The following is a 16,963-nucleotide window of genomic DNA, read 5'->3' on the forward strand; positions in this document are numbered from 1 at the left end:
GCAGAATGACAAGAACTTGGCCCTTGTCACACCTTGGAGTTCATCTTTTCATAATGCATTTGATGTGACTTCTTCACGCCAGCCAGGACCACACTTGCTCACCCCGGGGACAAGTGCTCCCTACCAGAGCAGCCCTTTCTGCAAGTGCACTGTTCCTTCTACCACAGGGTTCTGTCTCCACACCCCGCCCTGCAGAACCCAGCCCACCTCACTGTGCAACAGCAATGTCGAAGCCGACCCCCAGCTACCTTCAGAGCACGAGTCTTCACTGAGGGAGTTCCTCAGTGCAAACCTCATGTGGAAAGAGAAAGGCTTCCCCCACTCCATCCCAGTGTCAGGCCTCTAGGCTGGTGGCCCTAGGCTGCCCCTCACCCACGCTGACCCCCATCTGTTTCTGGTCCTCAGGAAGTGGTGTCCTTCTTCATTACCCACTTGTCCATCTACCCTTCCTCCCTGCCAGACCCTGTCCTGGGCGTTAGGGGACATATGGCTGCATCAGATGTGGCCTGTGTCCTCGAGGAGAATCCAGTCTCATGGGAGTGCAGGAAGCTGGCCATTAGAATGCCATGTGTTGGTCCTGTGTGGGGGGAGGGATGGCACAGCTTCCAGATCTGTCATCTAAAGGGCAGGGGTATAGTTCAGTCTCTTCGGGGCTGGGCTCCCAAGGGCCTAATTAATACACCTGCTGAGAACACTGTGAGTCCAGGGGTCCTCTTCTTAACAGGCCCCCAACCTGATTCCAAAGCTGAGCAATGCTCAGCACTCAGCAAAGCCACCTCACCAGTGAGTCTGTGCTCCTGCTGGTGCTCTAGACCACAGCCACCCTGCCCACCCTATCTGCCCCACCCTCCCCTACCTGCCCCATGTTCACCCTACCTGCAGGTAATGGTAGGCCAGACCCTGGTGGCAGGATTTGGACTTCAGCAGGCTTTTATCCAGGGTGGCTGAGGTCTTCTGGCAGACCTCCTGGGCGTGGCTGAGGGTCAGAGTGGACCAGGAGCCGCGTTTGACGTAGTTGGTGTCGGTGCCCACTCCAAGGCTGGGACAGGTGGCGGGGGGCGCGGGCGGGGCAGCCAGCTCCGTGGTAGTGTTTTTGGTGGCTTTCAGCATGTGTCCGCTGATGGTGTTGTAGGCGTGCATGAAGTAGCGGGGCTGGGTGCGCTCCTGCTGTCGGCCCAGAGTCATCAGCCCCGAGGCAGGGCCACTGCGGAAGGCCCCGCCCTCACCGTCCAGGTTGTCGTCTGAGCTCCACCAGCCTGAGATGTTGGAGCGGCTTCGCCGTTTGGGCTCCCCGGCCTTGGCCCGCTCCTTGCTTTTGGCCCTTCGGCCTTTTCCGTCCTCCAGGCCACCTTTCTTGCTGCCATTGCCACCCACCTTGCCCGCGGTGCCCTCCATGGAGGGTGCCTTAGTGAAGAAGAGGCGCTGGACCGAGTGGACCAGGTGGCGAATGCGGCCGGGACTCTCGCCCCGGGCCTTGGCCTCCCCCCTCGGGAACTGGAGGGTGCTGAAGCCGTCGCGGTGGATGGGCAGCTGTTTCTCAAACTGGTCCAGGAGGTTGGCAGGCAGCCGGTTGATCTTAGTGGCTTGGGCATGGCTAGGGAACGGGCTTTCCTCGGGCACCTCAAAGTGGGAGTTGTAGTGGATTCGGGGAAAGGTGCTGCTTGGTGGGGGCAGCTGGTTGTTGAGCGGGAAAAGCCCATCCCCCGGCAGTGTGTTCTGCCCAGGGAAGCGGGCTTCCCGGGCAAAGGCCTCTGTGGGCGACAGCAGGTAAGGGTTGCGGTCAGGCCCGGCAAAGAGGGGCTCATGGGGTGGGTCCAGGCTGTCGGAGAGGTGGCGGGGGCGGCTGTCACCGAGGCCTTTCATGATCCCGGCCCGTGGGGCAGGGGCCTTTGCCCTAGTGGGGCACCTGGGTCACCTGTCCCAGGCAGCAGCTGTCCTGGGGAGAGAGACAAAGAGAGGTCAGCTGGTTGACAGGACTGGATTGGATAGGGTGGGAGTGGGATGAGGCAGGCCGAGAATGGCTTAAGGCAGGGAGTCCGCCCTTGCCATCACAGGGCCAAGGACAAGAGCAGATGCTGAGGTCTGTACCCTCTGCTCATGCTCAAAGCTGTGACTGTGGCCAGCCAAACAGTAAGCAAAGGACACCCTCCTCAGGCCTGAAGGGACAGGTGTTCCTGGAAACCCGGAAAGCCACATCCTGACTCCGAGTTCTTGGGGCCCTCCCCCTTCCACAGTGGAACGTGGGCACGGAGCTGCCTACTTCCATGCTCTTCCCGTCCTGACTGTCACCATGAGGTACCACACACATGCACCCCTATCCAAAGCTCTGTCCACCCTACCCCCAACAGCCACTCCTCAAGACAGGGAATCTTAGGGTCCCAAGTCCAGGGTCCCGAGTAGCCTCGGTGCTCTGGTAGACATGTCCTTCGGTCTCCTCAGCACTACTTGTCTTAGGCCTTTTCCAGGGCCAGAAAGCCTTCCAAAGAGGCCAGGCAAGGTGGTGCACACCTGTAATCCCAGCACTTGGGGAGGCAGAGGCAGGCAGATCTCTGTGAGTTCAAGGCCAGCCTGGTCCTCAAAGCAAGTCCAAAATGGCGAAGGCTACACAGAGAAACCCTGTCTCAAAAAAACAAAAGAAGGAGGAGGAGAACGAGAAGAAGACTTCCAAAGAGCAGGGCTAGTTAGAACCTGCCTTACCTGTGGCCAAAGACAGTGTTGTCCAGATCACCTTTAGCAGAGGGATCTTCGTGCCCCCCGTAAGCTCTTTGTCCCTCCCCAGATGTCAAGTGACTATGGCTTCTGGGCTGTGTGTTGGGGCCACTGACATCAGAGATGCCGACAAGCCCACAGGCTCATCTTTGCCATCTGGGATGATACGGTGGTAGCCGGGAACAGAGTACTCAGAGTCAAGAGAGGCTCAGCCTTAGAACAAGGGGACAGGGACAGGCCTCACAAGAGAGTGGCCAATGGATGGAGTCCCTGTGACTCACTTTGCCCATCTGTGAAACAGGGCAGTTGGATTTAGCAGATTCCCTGGACCATCCTGAAAACACCAGTTCGTAACTTAGCCACCTCCCTTTCTGTTTCTGGGCCTCTTCTTGGCCGTATCATGAAGGACAGCCAGGTTTCTAGGCCCCATGAGTCCTGCTCAGAGGAGCCTCAAGGTTTGATCTGACCTGTACTCGGAATCCAGAGGCATCTGGGCTATCCCTGAAGCCATGCATGGCGGGATCAAGAACACACCCGAGTCCTTTGCTGACATGAAGTTAAGGGTCTGAGATAAAGAGAGGATCATAGCAGATCTAGGTGTCGGGACCGGATCCCAAGGTTCTTGTCTGACATGGACAGAGCCTTTAGAGTCAGATGAAACAAGTCACCCTGTTGCCAAGCTGTGAGCCAACCTTTAGAGGTCAGAATGCCAGAGTGCAGCCCAGGCTGGCCTCAGGCTTACTACCCTCCTGCCCCGGGCTCTTCAGTGCTGGGACAGCAAGCACCCGCCACCACATCAGGCTTCTCACTGTGCCTCTGACTTGCCTTTCACTCATATGTAAAGATGTTGAGCACCCCGTCACGGAGAACCTTGGCCATTCCTGTTTTTTTCTTTGGAGAAATGTCTGCTGAAGTCCCCTCGCTGCTTTCTCACTGAGCTGTTTGCCATTCTTGTTGAGCTCTGGACCTTAAACCCTTATCGGATATGGTAATATGCAAATATCGTCTCCCATTCTGTCCCTGCGCAGTTGGTTTGTTTTTTGACACCTACTCATTTTTTTTTTTTATTTTACATGTGCGTTTTCTGTCTGCGTGTACCTCTGTGCACCATGTGCATGCCTCGTGCCCAGAGAGGCCAGAAGAGGGCACTAGATTCCCTGGAAGGGGAGCCACAATGGTTGTGAACCACTATGTAGGTGCAAAGAATTGAACCCAGGTCCTCCGTTAGATCGATCAGCTAGTGGTTTTGTTTGTTTGTTCATTTTGGTTATTTGAAACAGGGTTTAGCCCTGGCCTCAGACTCACCTGCCTCTGCCTCCTAAGAGCTGGAATCAAAGGTGTGCGCCTCCGCCGCCACCACCAGGCTGTAGCCAGCGCTCTTGACCACCAAGCCATCCCTCCAGGTATCTCCCCTCCCCTGGCTCTTCGAAAAGGGTCCCCTCCCTCCTTTCCAGATGGCCATGCCTTGTTACACTGGTCTTCGCCCAACGGCATGTGGCTTACTAGTGCTCATGACCTCTCAGAGGGCAGGGCGGGTTCTCCTCACTCAGGCAGAGGAACGAGAAGCCCTCATATCCCAGGCTAACTCTGGGAGCTAGCTCTCGAGTGCTGGGGTGACAGGCAGGTACTACAGCACCGCGGCCACGGCGTGTTTGGTGGCCTCCGGTCGGCCCTTCTGCAGCTCCGGCTCCAGCTGCCAAGAGCACCAGCTGCGGACGGTTCACAGCCAAGATTCCGCTACAAACTGCTCTAAGTCAGAAGGAAATCCTTGCAGGGCTCCGCTCTGTCCCCGGGGGCAGCCTGCATGGAACCACCGGTTGCCTCCACGATGTCCTTGTCCCTGCTCCAGACGCCCCTACTGGGCCCTTGCTCACAGCTCCCCGAGTCTGTGCAGTCTGAAGGTGCTGCCCTGAGGCCCAGCCCCTCCCTCAGCCTGGTAAGTGTGCTGGCCTCTTCCAGAGCCGTCCTCGAGGCTCCCAGGAAACCTCAGCCTGTGCACCCACCCTGCCAGGCCCAAGTCAGTTTCCCGTGGACCCTGACATAAGCTCAGCGTTACTGTGTCTCTGAGGAGTGCCACCTCACTGTGGGGCACCGTCGTCGAATAATCGGCTCCCTGAACCTGTGTCCTCTTCTGTGGCGTCAAAATGAAGCTTACTTTATGAGATTATGACGAGGGCTAGCTGTGCTGTCACGCCGCCCTCCTCCCCTCCCTTGGGGGCAGGCAGAGCCTTGTGGGCTAGAATGCTGCCCACTATAGCAGAATGTTGGCATACAGCTGGAGATGGGTGCAGATCCTGTGTCTGCTTTTACTTGCGGTGACCTCAAAACTAGTTTCCTGCTCTAAGACAGCAGGGATTTGAGCGAGGGTGGTCTCTCCCTGGGCTTGCTGCACGCCAGCCCCTCAGCAGCCCAGCACCCAGAGGTGGCAAAGCGTCACTGGAGGGAGTGTTAAAATAGGCATCTGTGGCCTTGCAGGGGAGGCGGCTGGCTGCCGTGTACTGCCTTTCTCAATGAGCTATACTTAGGCCCATCCGGGTGCCCATAATTGCCTCTCATTAATATAAGCCTCATTGCCTTCACAGAAACTCAGAGGAGGGAGATGCTGCTGCCTCGGGGAGCCCTCTGGGCTCTGTGGTGTCTCTGTGGCCCCAGCCACCACCCGCTGCCAGCCACCAGCCACAGGATGGGCCCTCCCTACCCTGCCATACCTCATCTTGGAGCCCATGAGGATGGGAAAGCAAAGTAGGGAAGAGGCCAGGGACAGAACCCAGACGGACTCAAGAAGCAAAGCTTATCTGAGTACATCATTACCCTTGTCCACGATGTTCTCCAGACCCCTCTTCTCTGCTCAGTCCAGACTGTCATGACGAAGCACACCCACACTGGCCGAACCTTTAACCCTCTTTAGCTAGTCCCAACTCTGCCCTCCTACCCTCCCTTCCCTCACCGACCTGTTTCATAAAGGATGTATCTGCAGCTCTTGGAAAAGCTGCCTCTAAGGTTGCGTTAAAACAGGGAGAGACTTAAGAAGGGAAGGACAGTTCTGCCCTGTGCTGAGCCCCCGACAATAAGGCAGAGACAGAGAAGTCACGTGGGCAGTGGGGCTGTGAATCAAGTGCTGAGAGGCCAGGACTGAGCGGAGCTGAACAGCCAAACACCTGGCACATTCGCAGTGGGCCAGGGAGCACACAGCCCCTGGTTAGCTCTCTGATGGGGTGATGTGTTGAAGGGAAGATGGGATCTTCAGGGTCACTAGGCTTCATGCTGTTGGAGTGGGTGTCTCTGGATGCCCTTCTTCCTTCTCTTCTGCCGCCTTCTCACCCTGAGTTCGGGAACTGAAGGAACTTCACCTCTCCACACCACACTCTCTGTCAGGGTTGATATCTGGGAGCACAATGCCACCAGCGTGCCCCTCAAACTCCAGACCCACCTAACTGCTTCCTCAGTGTCTTGCTCTGCTTGTCTGACAGACCCCCATCTACCTCAGCGGCTCCTCCACCAGCCCAGGCCAGCAATGGGGGCAGAGGCTGCTCTCCACTCACTCCGGCCGGCCCAACAGCAACAGTTTCCTCACCAGCTGAGTCTTCACCATGTCCCCGGGTCCTGCCTGTCCACCTCCACAGCCCTTCCTGGGTCAGTTCCCACCACTTCACACACGGGCAAATGCTCTCCTTAAAACAACAACAAAACCAAAAAAACAAAAACAAAAGTTTGTTTTTGTTACTTTTATTTTTATGTGTCTGGATGTTTTGCCTCATGTATGCCTGGGCATCTTGTGTGTGCGTGGTACCTGTGGAGGCCGGACAAGGACATGGGATCCCCTGGAACTGGAGTTACAGATAGCTGTGAGATTCTGTGTGGGTGCTGGGAATTAAAGCTGGGTATTCTGAAAGAGCAGCCACTGCTCCTAACTGCTGGGCCATCTTTCCACTTTGTTTGTTGGTTTGTTTTTTAGAGACAGGGTTTCTCTGTGTAGCCTTGGCTGTCCTGGACGCACTTGGTAGGCCTTGTACTCACAGAGATCCACCTGCCTCTGCCTCCCTGAGTGTGGGGTTACAGGCGTGCGCCACCACACCTGGCTCCACTTTTTTCTTTTTAAGCCAAGGTTTCCTCTGTGCAGTAGAGGCTGACCTGGAACTCATACCAGTCTTACCTCAGCCACTCCGGCACTGGGATCTGAAGCAGATCCCTTCCAAGACTCCCTTGGGCCCTGGATGGAATGCCAGCCCTTTTCTGCCTTCACCCAGGGGTCTCCATTTTGGTAATTTGATTTCCTCCCCCTTGCTCTGCCTCGTCCTGTCTGAAATGCTCTGTCGGTTACAGGATCTTCTTGACTTCCTTGAGGCCCAGGGCATCGAGCTCTTCCGCATCCACAACCCATCTCTAATCACACCCCCTGGAGCCCCTCTCTGTGTGCCACCTGATACACTCTTCCTATGTTGTAACACCAGGTGTCACTGTCCTTTCTGTGCTGCTAGCCCTCTGCCTAGAGCCTGGAGAAGCAGGTGAGAGGGTGTGAGGTGAAGGCGTGGCAGGAAGTCTTGGGAGACGGTGAGCTAAATCAAGAAGCCAGGCTGATCTACAGGCTGGATGGAGAGCGCTACTGTCTACCGAATGCTGTGCTGTGGGTGTTCTTCAGTCCCCGATACCACTTTTGTGTGGCTTCTCAGGCCAGGGTGGGACAGGCAGGGTGGCATCTGCTTCACCCTCTTGGTCGACTTGGCTGGCTGCTGAGCCCTGAGCCAGGCTGGGAGGAACTGAGACCCGCCAAGGTGACAGGGCGTGGCTTCCTGAGGGACCCAGGCAAGAGCCAGGCTGCAAGGCTGCTCCTGACTTCCAGAATCTGTGTGCCATCATACAGGTTGACTCTGGGGTGGCCTGTCACACACAAACACTTCCGGTGGCTGAAGTCCCAGGCTCGGGGGACGATGGTTAGGTGCGGCTGCATCTGCTACTGCCCACCAAACTGAGATCCCAGGCCCCAACTCCCCCCTGACAGCTTCGTGATCCCGACTCCGTACCAGGTCCCTCTTGTTTCCTGCCAAGTTCGTGTCCATGGCAACTGTTTGAAAAGCGTGACATTCAATCAACCAGTTGTTTGGAGGACAGGATGGCAGGCTGCCGGGATGTGAGGCTCACACACACTGTCTCCACAGCAGGCCCTGGCCTCTCTGAGACAGTCAGTCACAAAGGGATGTCCCTTGGGCCTTCCTGACAGTGAGCTCTGTGCAGTGGCCCCGGGATGTGGACACTGGGTTCCTGGGGCAAGAAGCTTGATGCCAGCCAGGCCCTGGGGTGACTGCAGCCCATGCAACTTTTCCTAGGCTCACATAAGATGTGAGAGGTCATGGGGGCCCGTGCTTGGCTCCCTGTCTCTTCACTGATGACTAAAAGACACTGAAATACAGTAAGAACTACGAGCCCCTGAATATACTGAACACAGGCGCAGAGAGGCAACATCAGACTTCTTGGCGAAATCAAGGTAAAATTCCTTTACTTCATTTCTCCAAATCAATTTCAGGTCTTTTCTCACTCTCCCACATGACTCCAGCCTCCTTGTGCTGACTCAGACACTCTAATCTCAGCAGTTATTTCTCCAGTGGCCTGTTCTCTTTGGCCACAGGACCTTTATCCATACAATTCTGAAGGTTTCCTTCAAAACACTCCCAGGATCCCCCTTCAGAGCAGCTTATGTTTTTAATGTCTTGCTCTTATGCTACAAAAGGGAAAGGAACGCACTTGCATCATTTTCCGAGTTGTCTCTGGCACAAAGCAAGGCCAGGCCAGGCCAGGCCAGAGTAAAAAGCTGCTAAAAGCATGGGGAAGTCAGGTGAGGAAGAGCTCTGAGGCAGAGGCCTGGAGAGAGCTGGGCTGTTCACTGGAAGAGAGGGTGAGTTAGTGTCAAAAACCCACCCTGGGTGGATGTCCCTCAGCCTTCTGAAGGGCTGAGGTTACAGGCCAGCCCAGGGGTCACTCTGGAGATAGCAGTTGGGGCCAAGCAGGGGCTTATCATCTCCCTTTGCCATCAGGGCCTGGCTGGACCTGTCACCCCTCAGCTGTCACAGTGAGGAAGTATTTGTTGAGCTTGTGGAGGCTGTGACACTGGTGCTGATGGACCTGCTGAGTGCTTATGCAGGTCACCTTCGCTAGCCCACTTTTCTCAGTTTGACAGTGGAGGTGATGACCTCAGCCAGGAGGCGCCTGTGTGGACCAGTAGGATACAGCTAAAGCTAAGGACCAGCACTATCAGGTTCAGGCACTGTCCTACTGTGGCAAGGGTCTCACCCCGCCCCTCTAGCCATACACCAGGACGTCCCTGAGCCACAGTCCCATCACCTGCAAGGTGGGGGCTCTGGCTACATGGAAGAGCATTATTCTGATATCAAAAGAGACAAAGTCCTGACACTTAGCCACAGTGGGCAGAGAGCCTGAGAAAAGTCAGGCACGTGACATGTATAATTTCCAGAGCAGAGCAAGCTTGGAGAACAAAAGGCAGCTTTGTGGTTGCCGGGAGCTGGGAGGGGTGCAGGGAAGTGACACCTTAATAATGGGTGTGAGGTTGGTAGGGGTTCGGGAGGAACCCTGGAATAGAGCTGAAGGTTGGTCTGTGCTGGAAATGTGCCCCAGGGCACCCCGCTGCAACTTTAACATGGCCGGCCTGACCTGGTGCACTCGCTGCCTGGGAGGCTCGGAGCGGAGGTTCAGTGTCTGGGCTGCAGCTACGTTCAAAGGTAACCTGAGCAACTTGGAGAGACCGTCTCAAAGCCAGACGTAAAAAGGAGGGCAGGCGGGGCTGGAGAGATGGCTTGACGGTGATGGTTACAAGTTACAAGCACCTGTGTAATCACGAGGACCAGAGTTCAGATCCCAGCACCCATGTAACAAGATGGGCATCCTGGAAATGCGTAAAACTCCAACTCCAAAGACTTTAACACCCTCTCCTGGCCTCCTCAGACACACACACACACACACACACACACACACACACACACACACACGGACACACGGGGGGGCGTAAGTGGTACGTTTTAAGCTCAACTTAAAATATGGCTGTTCTTTCAGAGGACCCCAGTTCAATTCCCAGCACCCACACAGCCACACAGCCACTCACAACTGTCTGTAACTCCAGTTCCAGGGGATCTGTCACTCTCACACAGACATACATGCAGGTAAATATCAATGTACATTAAAAAAAAAATCATCTTATTAAAAAAAAAAAAGCCCCAGGAAGAGCATGAAAGCAGAGCACCCTTACAGTGTCGGCAGGTACCACAGAGAGTGGCCAGGCAGCTACAGGAAGTTCCTCGGGTCACGCTTCTGAGGCCTTGCCCCCTGCTTCCTGCATGCCCACAGCGGTTGGTACACACAGACGGACTCTCACAGCAGCCCTCTGAGTAGGTCTTTGAGTTCTGTCTCCAAAGAGAATGGCCAGCACAAGGACACACTGGGCAGGGCCAAGCTCTGAACCCAGGCACTTTGACTCGACAGCCCACGCTGCCCCTCAGGTTTCAGGTAACGACTTCTAACTTGCCACCATTTCCCAAAGACTCCGGATGGTGCCATGCTGAGGGCACACTATCTCTGAGTGCCTGCTCGGTAAGACTTCACCGGGCTGGCCTGAGGACTCTGGAGAAGAAGGCGGTACAGGCGGTGACCTGCGCTCCGGGTGAGAGCTCTGGCTAGGAGTGGGCAGAACCTCCAGGCTCGTTTCATTTCAGCCCCTCGCAGAGGGACCACCCTGGAAGGTCAAGCCGGCATGCGGCAGAACAGAGCAGTCGGAAGGCAGCCATTGCCGGCACATTTAATTCAATTCCTCCAGCCTTTATGGGGCCTGCTCTGCCTCTCACAGTCCCAGCCCTCAAGCCTGTGGTCGAGTACAGGAGGCAGAAACACACAGCAATTAGGCAGCACATAAAAACACATCCCAGGAAGTGTGGAAGCTAGAGGCCCAGCCCAGCGTGCAGAGAGATTAGCACTCACCTGGGCAATGGCAGGGCTCCCCAGAGGAGGTGCGCAGCCAGATCCTTGAGAGAGAGTAACTCCACCCCGCAACCTGTGTGTGTGTGTGTGTGTGTGTGTGTCTGTGTGTGTCTGTGTGTCTGTGTGTCTGTGTATAGTGTATGTAGGTGACATATATGTGTGGAGGCCAGCGGTCAATCTCACGCTCCTTAGGCACAGCTCACCTTGGTTTTGCTGCTGTTGTTCTGTTTTTCTCGAGACAGGGCCTCTCACTGACTTGGACCTTGCAAGCACGCTAGGCTGGCTCTGCAGCAAGCCTCAGGGATCTCTTCGGTCTCTGCCTCCCCAGGGTGGCCATTTCTGTGTGCCCTGAGGACCAAACCCAGGCTCTCACCCTTGCTCAGCAAGTGCTCTCCTGACAGGGTGATCTTCCCAGAACAGCGGGGAAGAAGATGCTCTTTTTCTGCCTAGCGTTGTGTTTTTGAGACAGGGTCTCTCTAGGTTGCCAAGGCTGGCCTGAAACTCGCTGCTGCCCCCTACTTCCGGGTCCTGAGTGCTGGGATTGCAGGTGGTTAGGGGAGAACATGCAACAAAAGTGAAAAGCATAGACACATTGTTAGGATTTTGGAACCAAACCTGCTTCTGGGTTGCCTAGTAACCTATGATGCCATCATGTGTCGCCGGCCAGGTGGCCACACCTGGAAGGCGTGGTTATCTTGCCCCTTAAAGGGACCAGCCGGCCATGTGGTCACTCTCTAAACTTGGTCTTTCTTGCTCCTGGCCTCTTCTCTCTTGCCCTTCTACCCTTTCTTTATTGGGGTGTACTGCCCTCTCTCTTTCTCCCCATTATGTCCTTCTCTCCCCTCTCTCCCTTTCTCTTTATATCTACCTACTAAACCACTTTCATATAGAAGATCTGCTGCATGCCTAATCGTCATTATTTAATTTTTCCCATAACATTACACACAAAGCTGGGGGTCTACAGGTTGTCCCTGAGGTCAGATCATGGAGGGCCTTGATCTCAGCTCCTCATCACACCCTGTACCCTCAACACGGACTCTCAGAAGAGCATTTAGGGGCTGGGAGATCACTGTTGGGCTGGGAGATCAAAGTATTTGCCAGCTCAAGGACCTGAGTTGGATCTCCCAGAACTCACACTTTTTAAAAGTTGGGTGTAGGCTGGGCGGTGGTGGCACAGGCTTTTAACCCCAGCACTTGGAAGGCATAGGCAAGTGGATCACTGAGTTTGAGGCCAGCCTGGTCTACAGAGTGAGTTCCAAGATGATCAAGGCTACACAGAGAAACCCTGTCTTGAAAAACCAAAATCAACCAAACAACCAAAAAAGCTGGGTATAGCAGCTCACATCTTCCATCCTAATGCTGGGAAGATGAAGAAACTGAGGATGGTAGGGGTGATTCCATTTTGTTTCTCAGACTCTGTCTTAAGTTGACTGACCTTGGAGTGATTTGACCCCCACCTTTGGGTTCCAAGAAGGGCCACACAGCCCTCCTGTTAGTATTTTGGAACACAACCTGCTTCTGGGTTACCCAGCAACCTATGACATCATCACATGTCGACAGCCAGGTGGCCACACCTGGAAGGTGTGATTACCGTGTCCCCTTAAAAGGGCCAATCGGACACGTGGTCTCTCTCTCACTCTCTTCTCTCTATCTTACACTCTTCTCTTTCTCTTTCTCTGGGGTGCCCCATCCCCCCTTTCCCTCTCTTTCCCCACCATGCCCTGCTACCCACTTCCTCCATACCCCCCTACTAAACCTCTCGCAGAGAGCAGAGAATACCGGTTGTCCCCCTGCTTCTTCTTATTTTTAGTTTTTAACACCTCCACCCTGCAGGTTGTCATAAATGCCACAAAATGTGTTAATGATGGGTCCTTGGTATCAGGTGTCATAAATGCCACAGAACGTGTTAATGGGTCCTCCACTCCACCCAGCAGATACCTTAGATAGCTGTCGGGTTGGCCAGGTGGCTTGGAATAATTTGCCTAAAGGAACCCCCTCACCCAAAACTTTCCCTTCCCTGTAGTTGCAAGGCTTGGAATTCCCTGCTCACTGTTCTTCCCTATAAAAACTCTGCCCCCCTGAGTCTTGGGGCCTCACTTTCTAACCTGCTGAGCCAGGGAAGATTGGTGGCCCGAGCTTAAGCTTGAATAAAGATCCTCATGTGATTTGCAACAGACTCGACTCCTAGTGGTCTTTTGGGGTCTCTCGTATCGGGCACAACAAAAGCAGACAGGAACACCCCTGGGGTTCACTAGACAGCCTGGTCTAAATCAGGGGCCCAGGCCAGTAAGACACACCATAACTAAAAGCAAGGTTGACCTTTGACCTTCACATGCATGTGTATACATAAGCATGCCTCCTACCCCCTCACACATTTAGAAAAAAAAACAACCGAAGAGCACTGGCTGCTCTTCCTGAGGACCCAGGTTCAATTCCCAGCACCTACAAGCACCTCACAACTGTTTGTGCCTCCAATTCCAGGGGATCTGGCCCCTTCACAGACACACATGCAGGCAAAATGCCAATGCACATACAACAAAAATAAATAAATGCTAGGGGGGAAAAAACCAATTGAAAGAGAAGATGGCAAAACAGGATCTCACCCATACAGGTATGCTGGAGAGTGGAAGGATGCGGCCCTGGTAGCCTGTCTGCTAGGACTGCAACACCAGAAATTTCTGGTACCTAGGCATGGTGTTCCCAACCTCAAGGAGAATCCACAGCCTGCCTCAGTGTCCCTGGGAGCCCTGGGTTACCATGGTCTCCTTCCTCTACACCATGAGGCCCCACAGATGACCTGACATGCTGACTCTGACCTTACCCCACCTCTGGCCTGCAGGGATTGAGAAAACACCAAACGCAACCCCTTGTCCTGGGGGGAAACTGAGGCTTGGCAGGAATAACTGGCACTGGGATGTACGGTTAAGGTTTCATTGTTCAACCTGTCTCCACACTTGTCAGAAAGACAGTGCAGGTGCCAAACCCTGCTATTTCGGTCTCTTGCTCTGGGGGAAGAAGGTGCCCACTCAGGCAGCTCTGTGACCCTGCTGCTACCCTGCAAGTGAGCTTGGAAGCAGATCCTCCAGCCCCACTCCCCAGCCCCACTCTCGCCTTCAGATAACCACAGCCTGACAAGAGGCACTGAGCCAGGACTGTCTGGCAGCAGCAACAGATAATGACCTCCTACTTCTGGAAAAGTGTTGGTTTTCGTGTGCGTACTCCGGACACGGACACGGGTTGCTGAGTACCTCCCTAGCAGTTGGCTCCACCCCCAGGCAGCTCAGGCACCCAGTCTCCAAGGATCCCTCTGAAGCCCCAGCTTCCCTCAGAATTGCACCGGGCTGCGGTTTGACTGTGTGCTCCTGACAATATCTATTGGAATGTAATTTAATTGTCATTGTGATGCTATCGGGAGTAGGACCTATGGCTTGTCCCTTTTTATGAGCACTCACTTGATGCTCTTGCTCCCTCCCCGTCCTTCCACTTCAGCCCCTTCTTCCACCATTGTAAGACACACTGAGGTCCTCACCAGAGGTTGGGCCAGAGGTTGACCCTGAACTTCCTATCTCCCTGAACAGTGGGCGGACACATCTCTACTCATTGGAAATTACCTAGACTGGAGTTAGTAAGGTGCTTGCCCAGCATGGCACACCTTTCATCCCAGCACTCAAGAGGCAGAGGCAAGCAGACCTCTGCAAGTTCGAAGCCAGCCAGGTCTACAAATTGAGGCCAGGGCAGCCAGGGCTCAGATAAACCCCATCTCGAAAAACCAAAACCAAAACCAGCCAACCAGACAAACAAAAAAACTGCAGTGTGGTTATTCATGCCTGCAACCCCAAAAGTGAAGACAGGAGGACCTCAAACTCATGGCCAATGCTTTGTAAGACCCGATCTGTGTCAAGGGTTGGGGATCTATCTCAGTGGCAGAGCACTTGCCTAGCACTTATACCAGCACAGACAAGGAAAACAACTGCCCAGGAGCATCTCTGGCTCCCTCTTGGAGCTACACAGCCTGGACAGAGCCACCTCCCTGGCTCTTCCCCACTGTGCTACCTCTTTTGCCCTGAGCCACCGCAGGAATGAGGCACTCACGGAGTCAGCCGGATACACCCGAGTTACTGTCATGATGATAGCAACAGCACCCGTCCCTCGCTGGCACAGAGCCATGTGACAGATTTGCCCAGGTCTCGTTTTTCAGAGGGGAAACTCAGCCCCCAGAGGTAACGGGGTCGCCTTCACATTCATTTGCAGCCGGGAACAGTTCCTCAGTCTGTGGGACCTCAATGTAGCAGGAACCCAAGTCTAACCTTGACCTTGACTCCAGCCACGATGGCTTCCTTGCTCTTGGAGTTCATGAGCATTTTGCTACAGCCAGGACCTTTGCATGTGCAGAGCCAGTGTCTTAGGATGCTTTTCCCAATTTGCAGCTTGGTACAAACATCGCTGCCCTGGGGGTACTTTCCTTGACCCTGTGCCTGCACAGGAGGTCCCTTCTCTTCCTCACGTAGCAGCACAACTCACCTATGTCTGTTGTGGTCTTTGAGTCCATGCCTGGTCCACACCTCCTGGGTTCCGAGCTCTGAAGCTACCTTTGGATTGTTCTGTTTAAGGCTGTGTCCTCAACCATGCGGACACCGGCTGGCTCAGTGACATGAATGAACATGAATGTCCACGCTCAGCCCTGGGGAGCGGGGGATGGGAACCACTGCAATATCTGGGAGGCGAGGAGACTGCCTGAGGTCACAGTAGCCTAAGTGGCACAGGCTGGACTCCCCCTCCTCTATGGGGACATGCAGCCCTGCCTGCTGGGGTGGTACTGGCTGCCGCCGGTCTGCTCTGGCTGCTGAGACAGAATGAAATATTCATCTGTGGCCGGAGGTTTGCAGAGTGTGTTTAAGATGGATCGCGTTTTCATGTGCCTATGAAATCTAATTGGATTCATTGTAGGGCATTTGGTTTCTCGGAACAGACACATAATTTTCTCAAGAGCGCCAGCCTCTGCCACCCAGGGCTGAGAGGGAGCTGCTTGTGCCTTGCACCTAGCATCACCTATTTGCCAGACCCTATCACCTATCTGCCAGGCCGGGTGGGGCTTGTTGCGGTGGGGGCCAGCGAGAAAGGACCTCTGTCTGGCCTCTTGTTAGGATGGCCTGGTTTTCTGGGGGTTCCAGGCAGGGTAGTGGTCAAGCAGTCCCCCCTTCCCCCTAGGAAGGCAGGCTCTTTTCATTATAGCCTTTTCACTCCATCCCTCCAGGTCCTCCCATCCACTTCTTCTGTCCCATGCCTCCACCTCTACTCCTCCAACACCCCCCCCCCCAAAAAAAAAAAAAAAAACAAAACCAAGACTGGTTTTCCAACGGTGCAGACTTTGAGTTCTGTCTCCCACTTTTTACCTGACAGAGTAGGTGGGCCACAGCAGTTCTCAAACACCCTCCCCCAAACGGTCTTTGTAGGAGACTCTCTGCAATATCCCCTGTACCCTTTACACTCCTGACACAAGACTCACAGTCTCACCTGTGCCACCAGAATAACAATGCCTGGCTGAGGTGGCAGCAGCAGCCACATGGAGAAGGGAAGGGGAAGGGGAAAGGGAAGAGGAAGGGAAGGGATCCACTTGATCCACCACCTGGAGCCCCATGGCCAGAGGTAAATTCATTAACCTCTTAGTGTCTATTTCATCACCTATGAACTGTGGGGGATTAGAACACCTGCTGCCTAGAGCTTTTGCGGGGACTAATGAGTCAAGCCAGAACACACAGCAGGGGCCTGAGCTGCAGCCAGAGAGTAGCAGACTCTACCTGATATGAGCACTATGATGCTCACAGCCCCTGCCACACTTTTCCCTGTGGCAGGGTTGGGACATGCTTTCTAATGGCACCTTACCAGGTTACTCTCACTTTGGGTGTCTATAAAAACTTCTTATGGGTCACTTGCCCATTTTAGGTCTGTATGTTACGCTCTACGTTGCCTAGGCGGTCTCCCCACCCCCACCCCGGACGTGGAATGCCCTAACGTTTACATCTCTGAGCTACAAAGCAAGCCTTCTGATAAATACCAAAGACACAACACGAGCCAGTTGTGGTGGCGCGTGCTGTCATCTTCATCAGCACTTCAAGGCCAGACCTGGCCACATAAGGAGTTTTTGAGCTTGAGGCCAGCCTGGTCTACATAGCCTACATAGCAAACTCCAGGCTAGCCCAGAGCTACACTGAAACCAAATCTTTTAAAAAAAGAGAAACATAACTAACAGGTGCTGGTAATACGGACCAGAAGT

General features: G+C 54.4%; 1 protein-coding gene across 5 annotated transcripts in view; it reads right to left on the reverse strand.

The window, feature by feature from the left end:
- Dlgap4 (DLG associated protein 4) overlaps nt 1-16,963 on the reverse strand; it is a 147,572-nt gene that overhangs the window by 57,627 nt on the left and 72,982 nt on the right. For all 5 annotated transcript variants that reach the window (XM_021650986.2, XM_021650987.2, XM_060382948.1 and 2 more), the window contains one exon: nt 877-1,936. In XM_021650986.2, coding sequence (XP_021506661.1) covers nt 877-1,863 — 987 coding nt within the window. In that variant the 5' untranslated portion in view covers nt 1,864-1,936. The remainder of the gene's footprint in view (nt 1-876; nt 1,937-16,963) is intronic.

The sequence above is a fragment of the Meriones unguiculatus genome, chromosome 4 (genome assembly GCF_030254825.1).
Source record: "Meriones unguiculatus strain TT.TT164.6M chromosome 4, Bangor_MerUng_6.1, whole genome shotgun sequence".
Lineage (NCBI taxonomy): Eukaryota > Metazoa > Chordata > Mammalia > Rodentia > Muridae > Meriones > Meriones unguiculatus.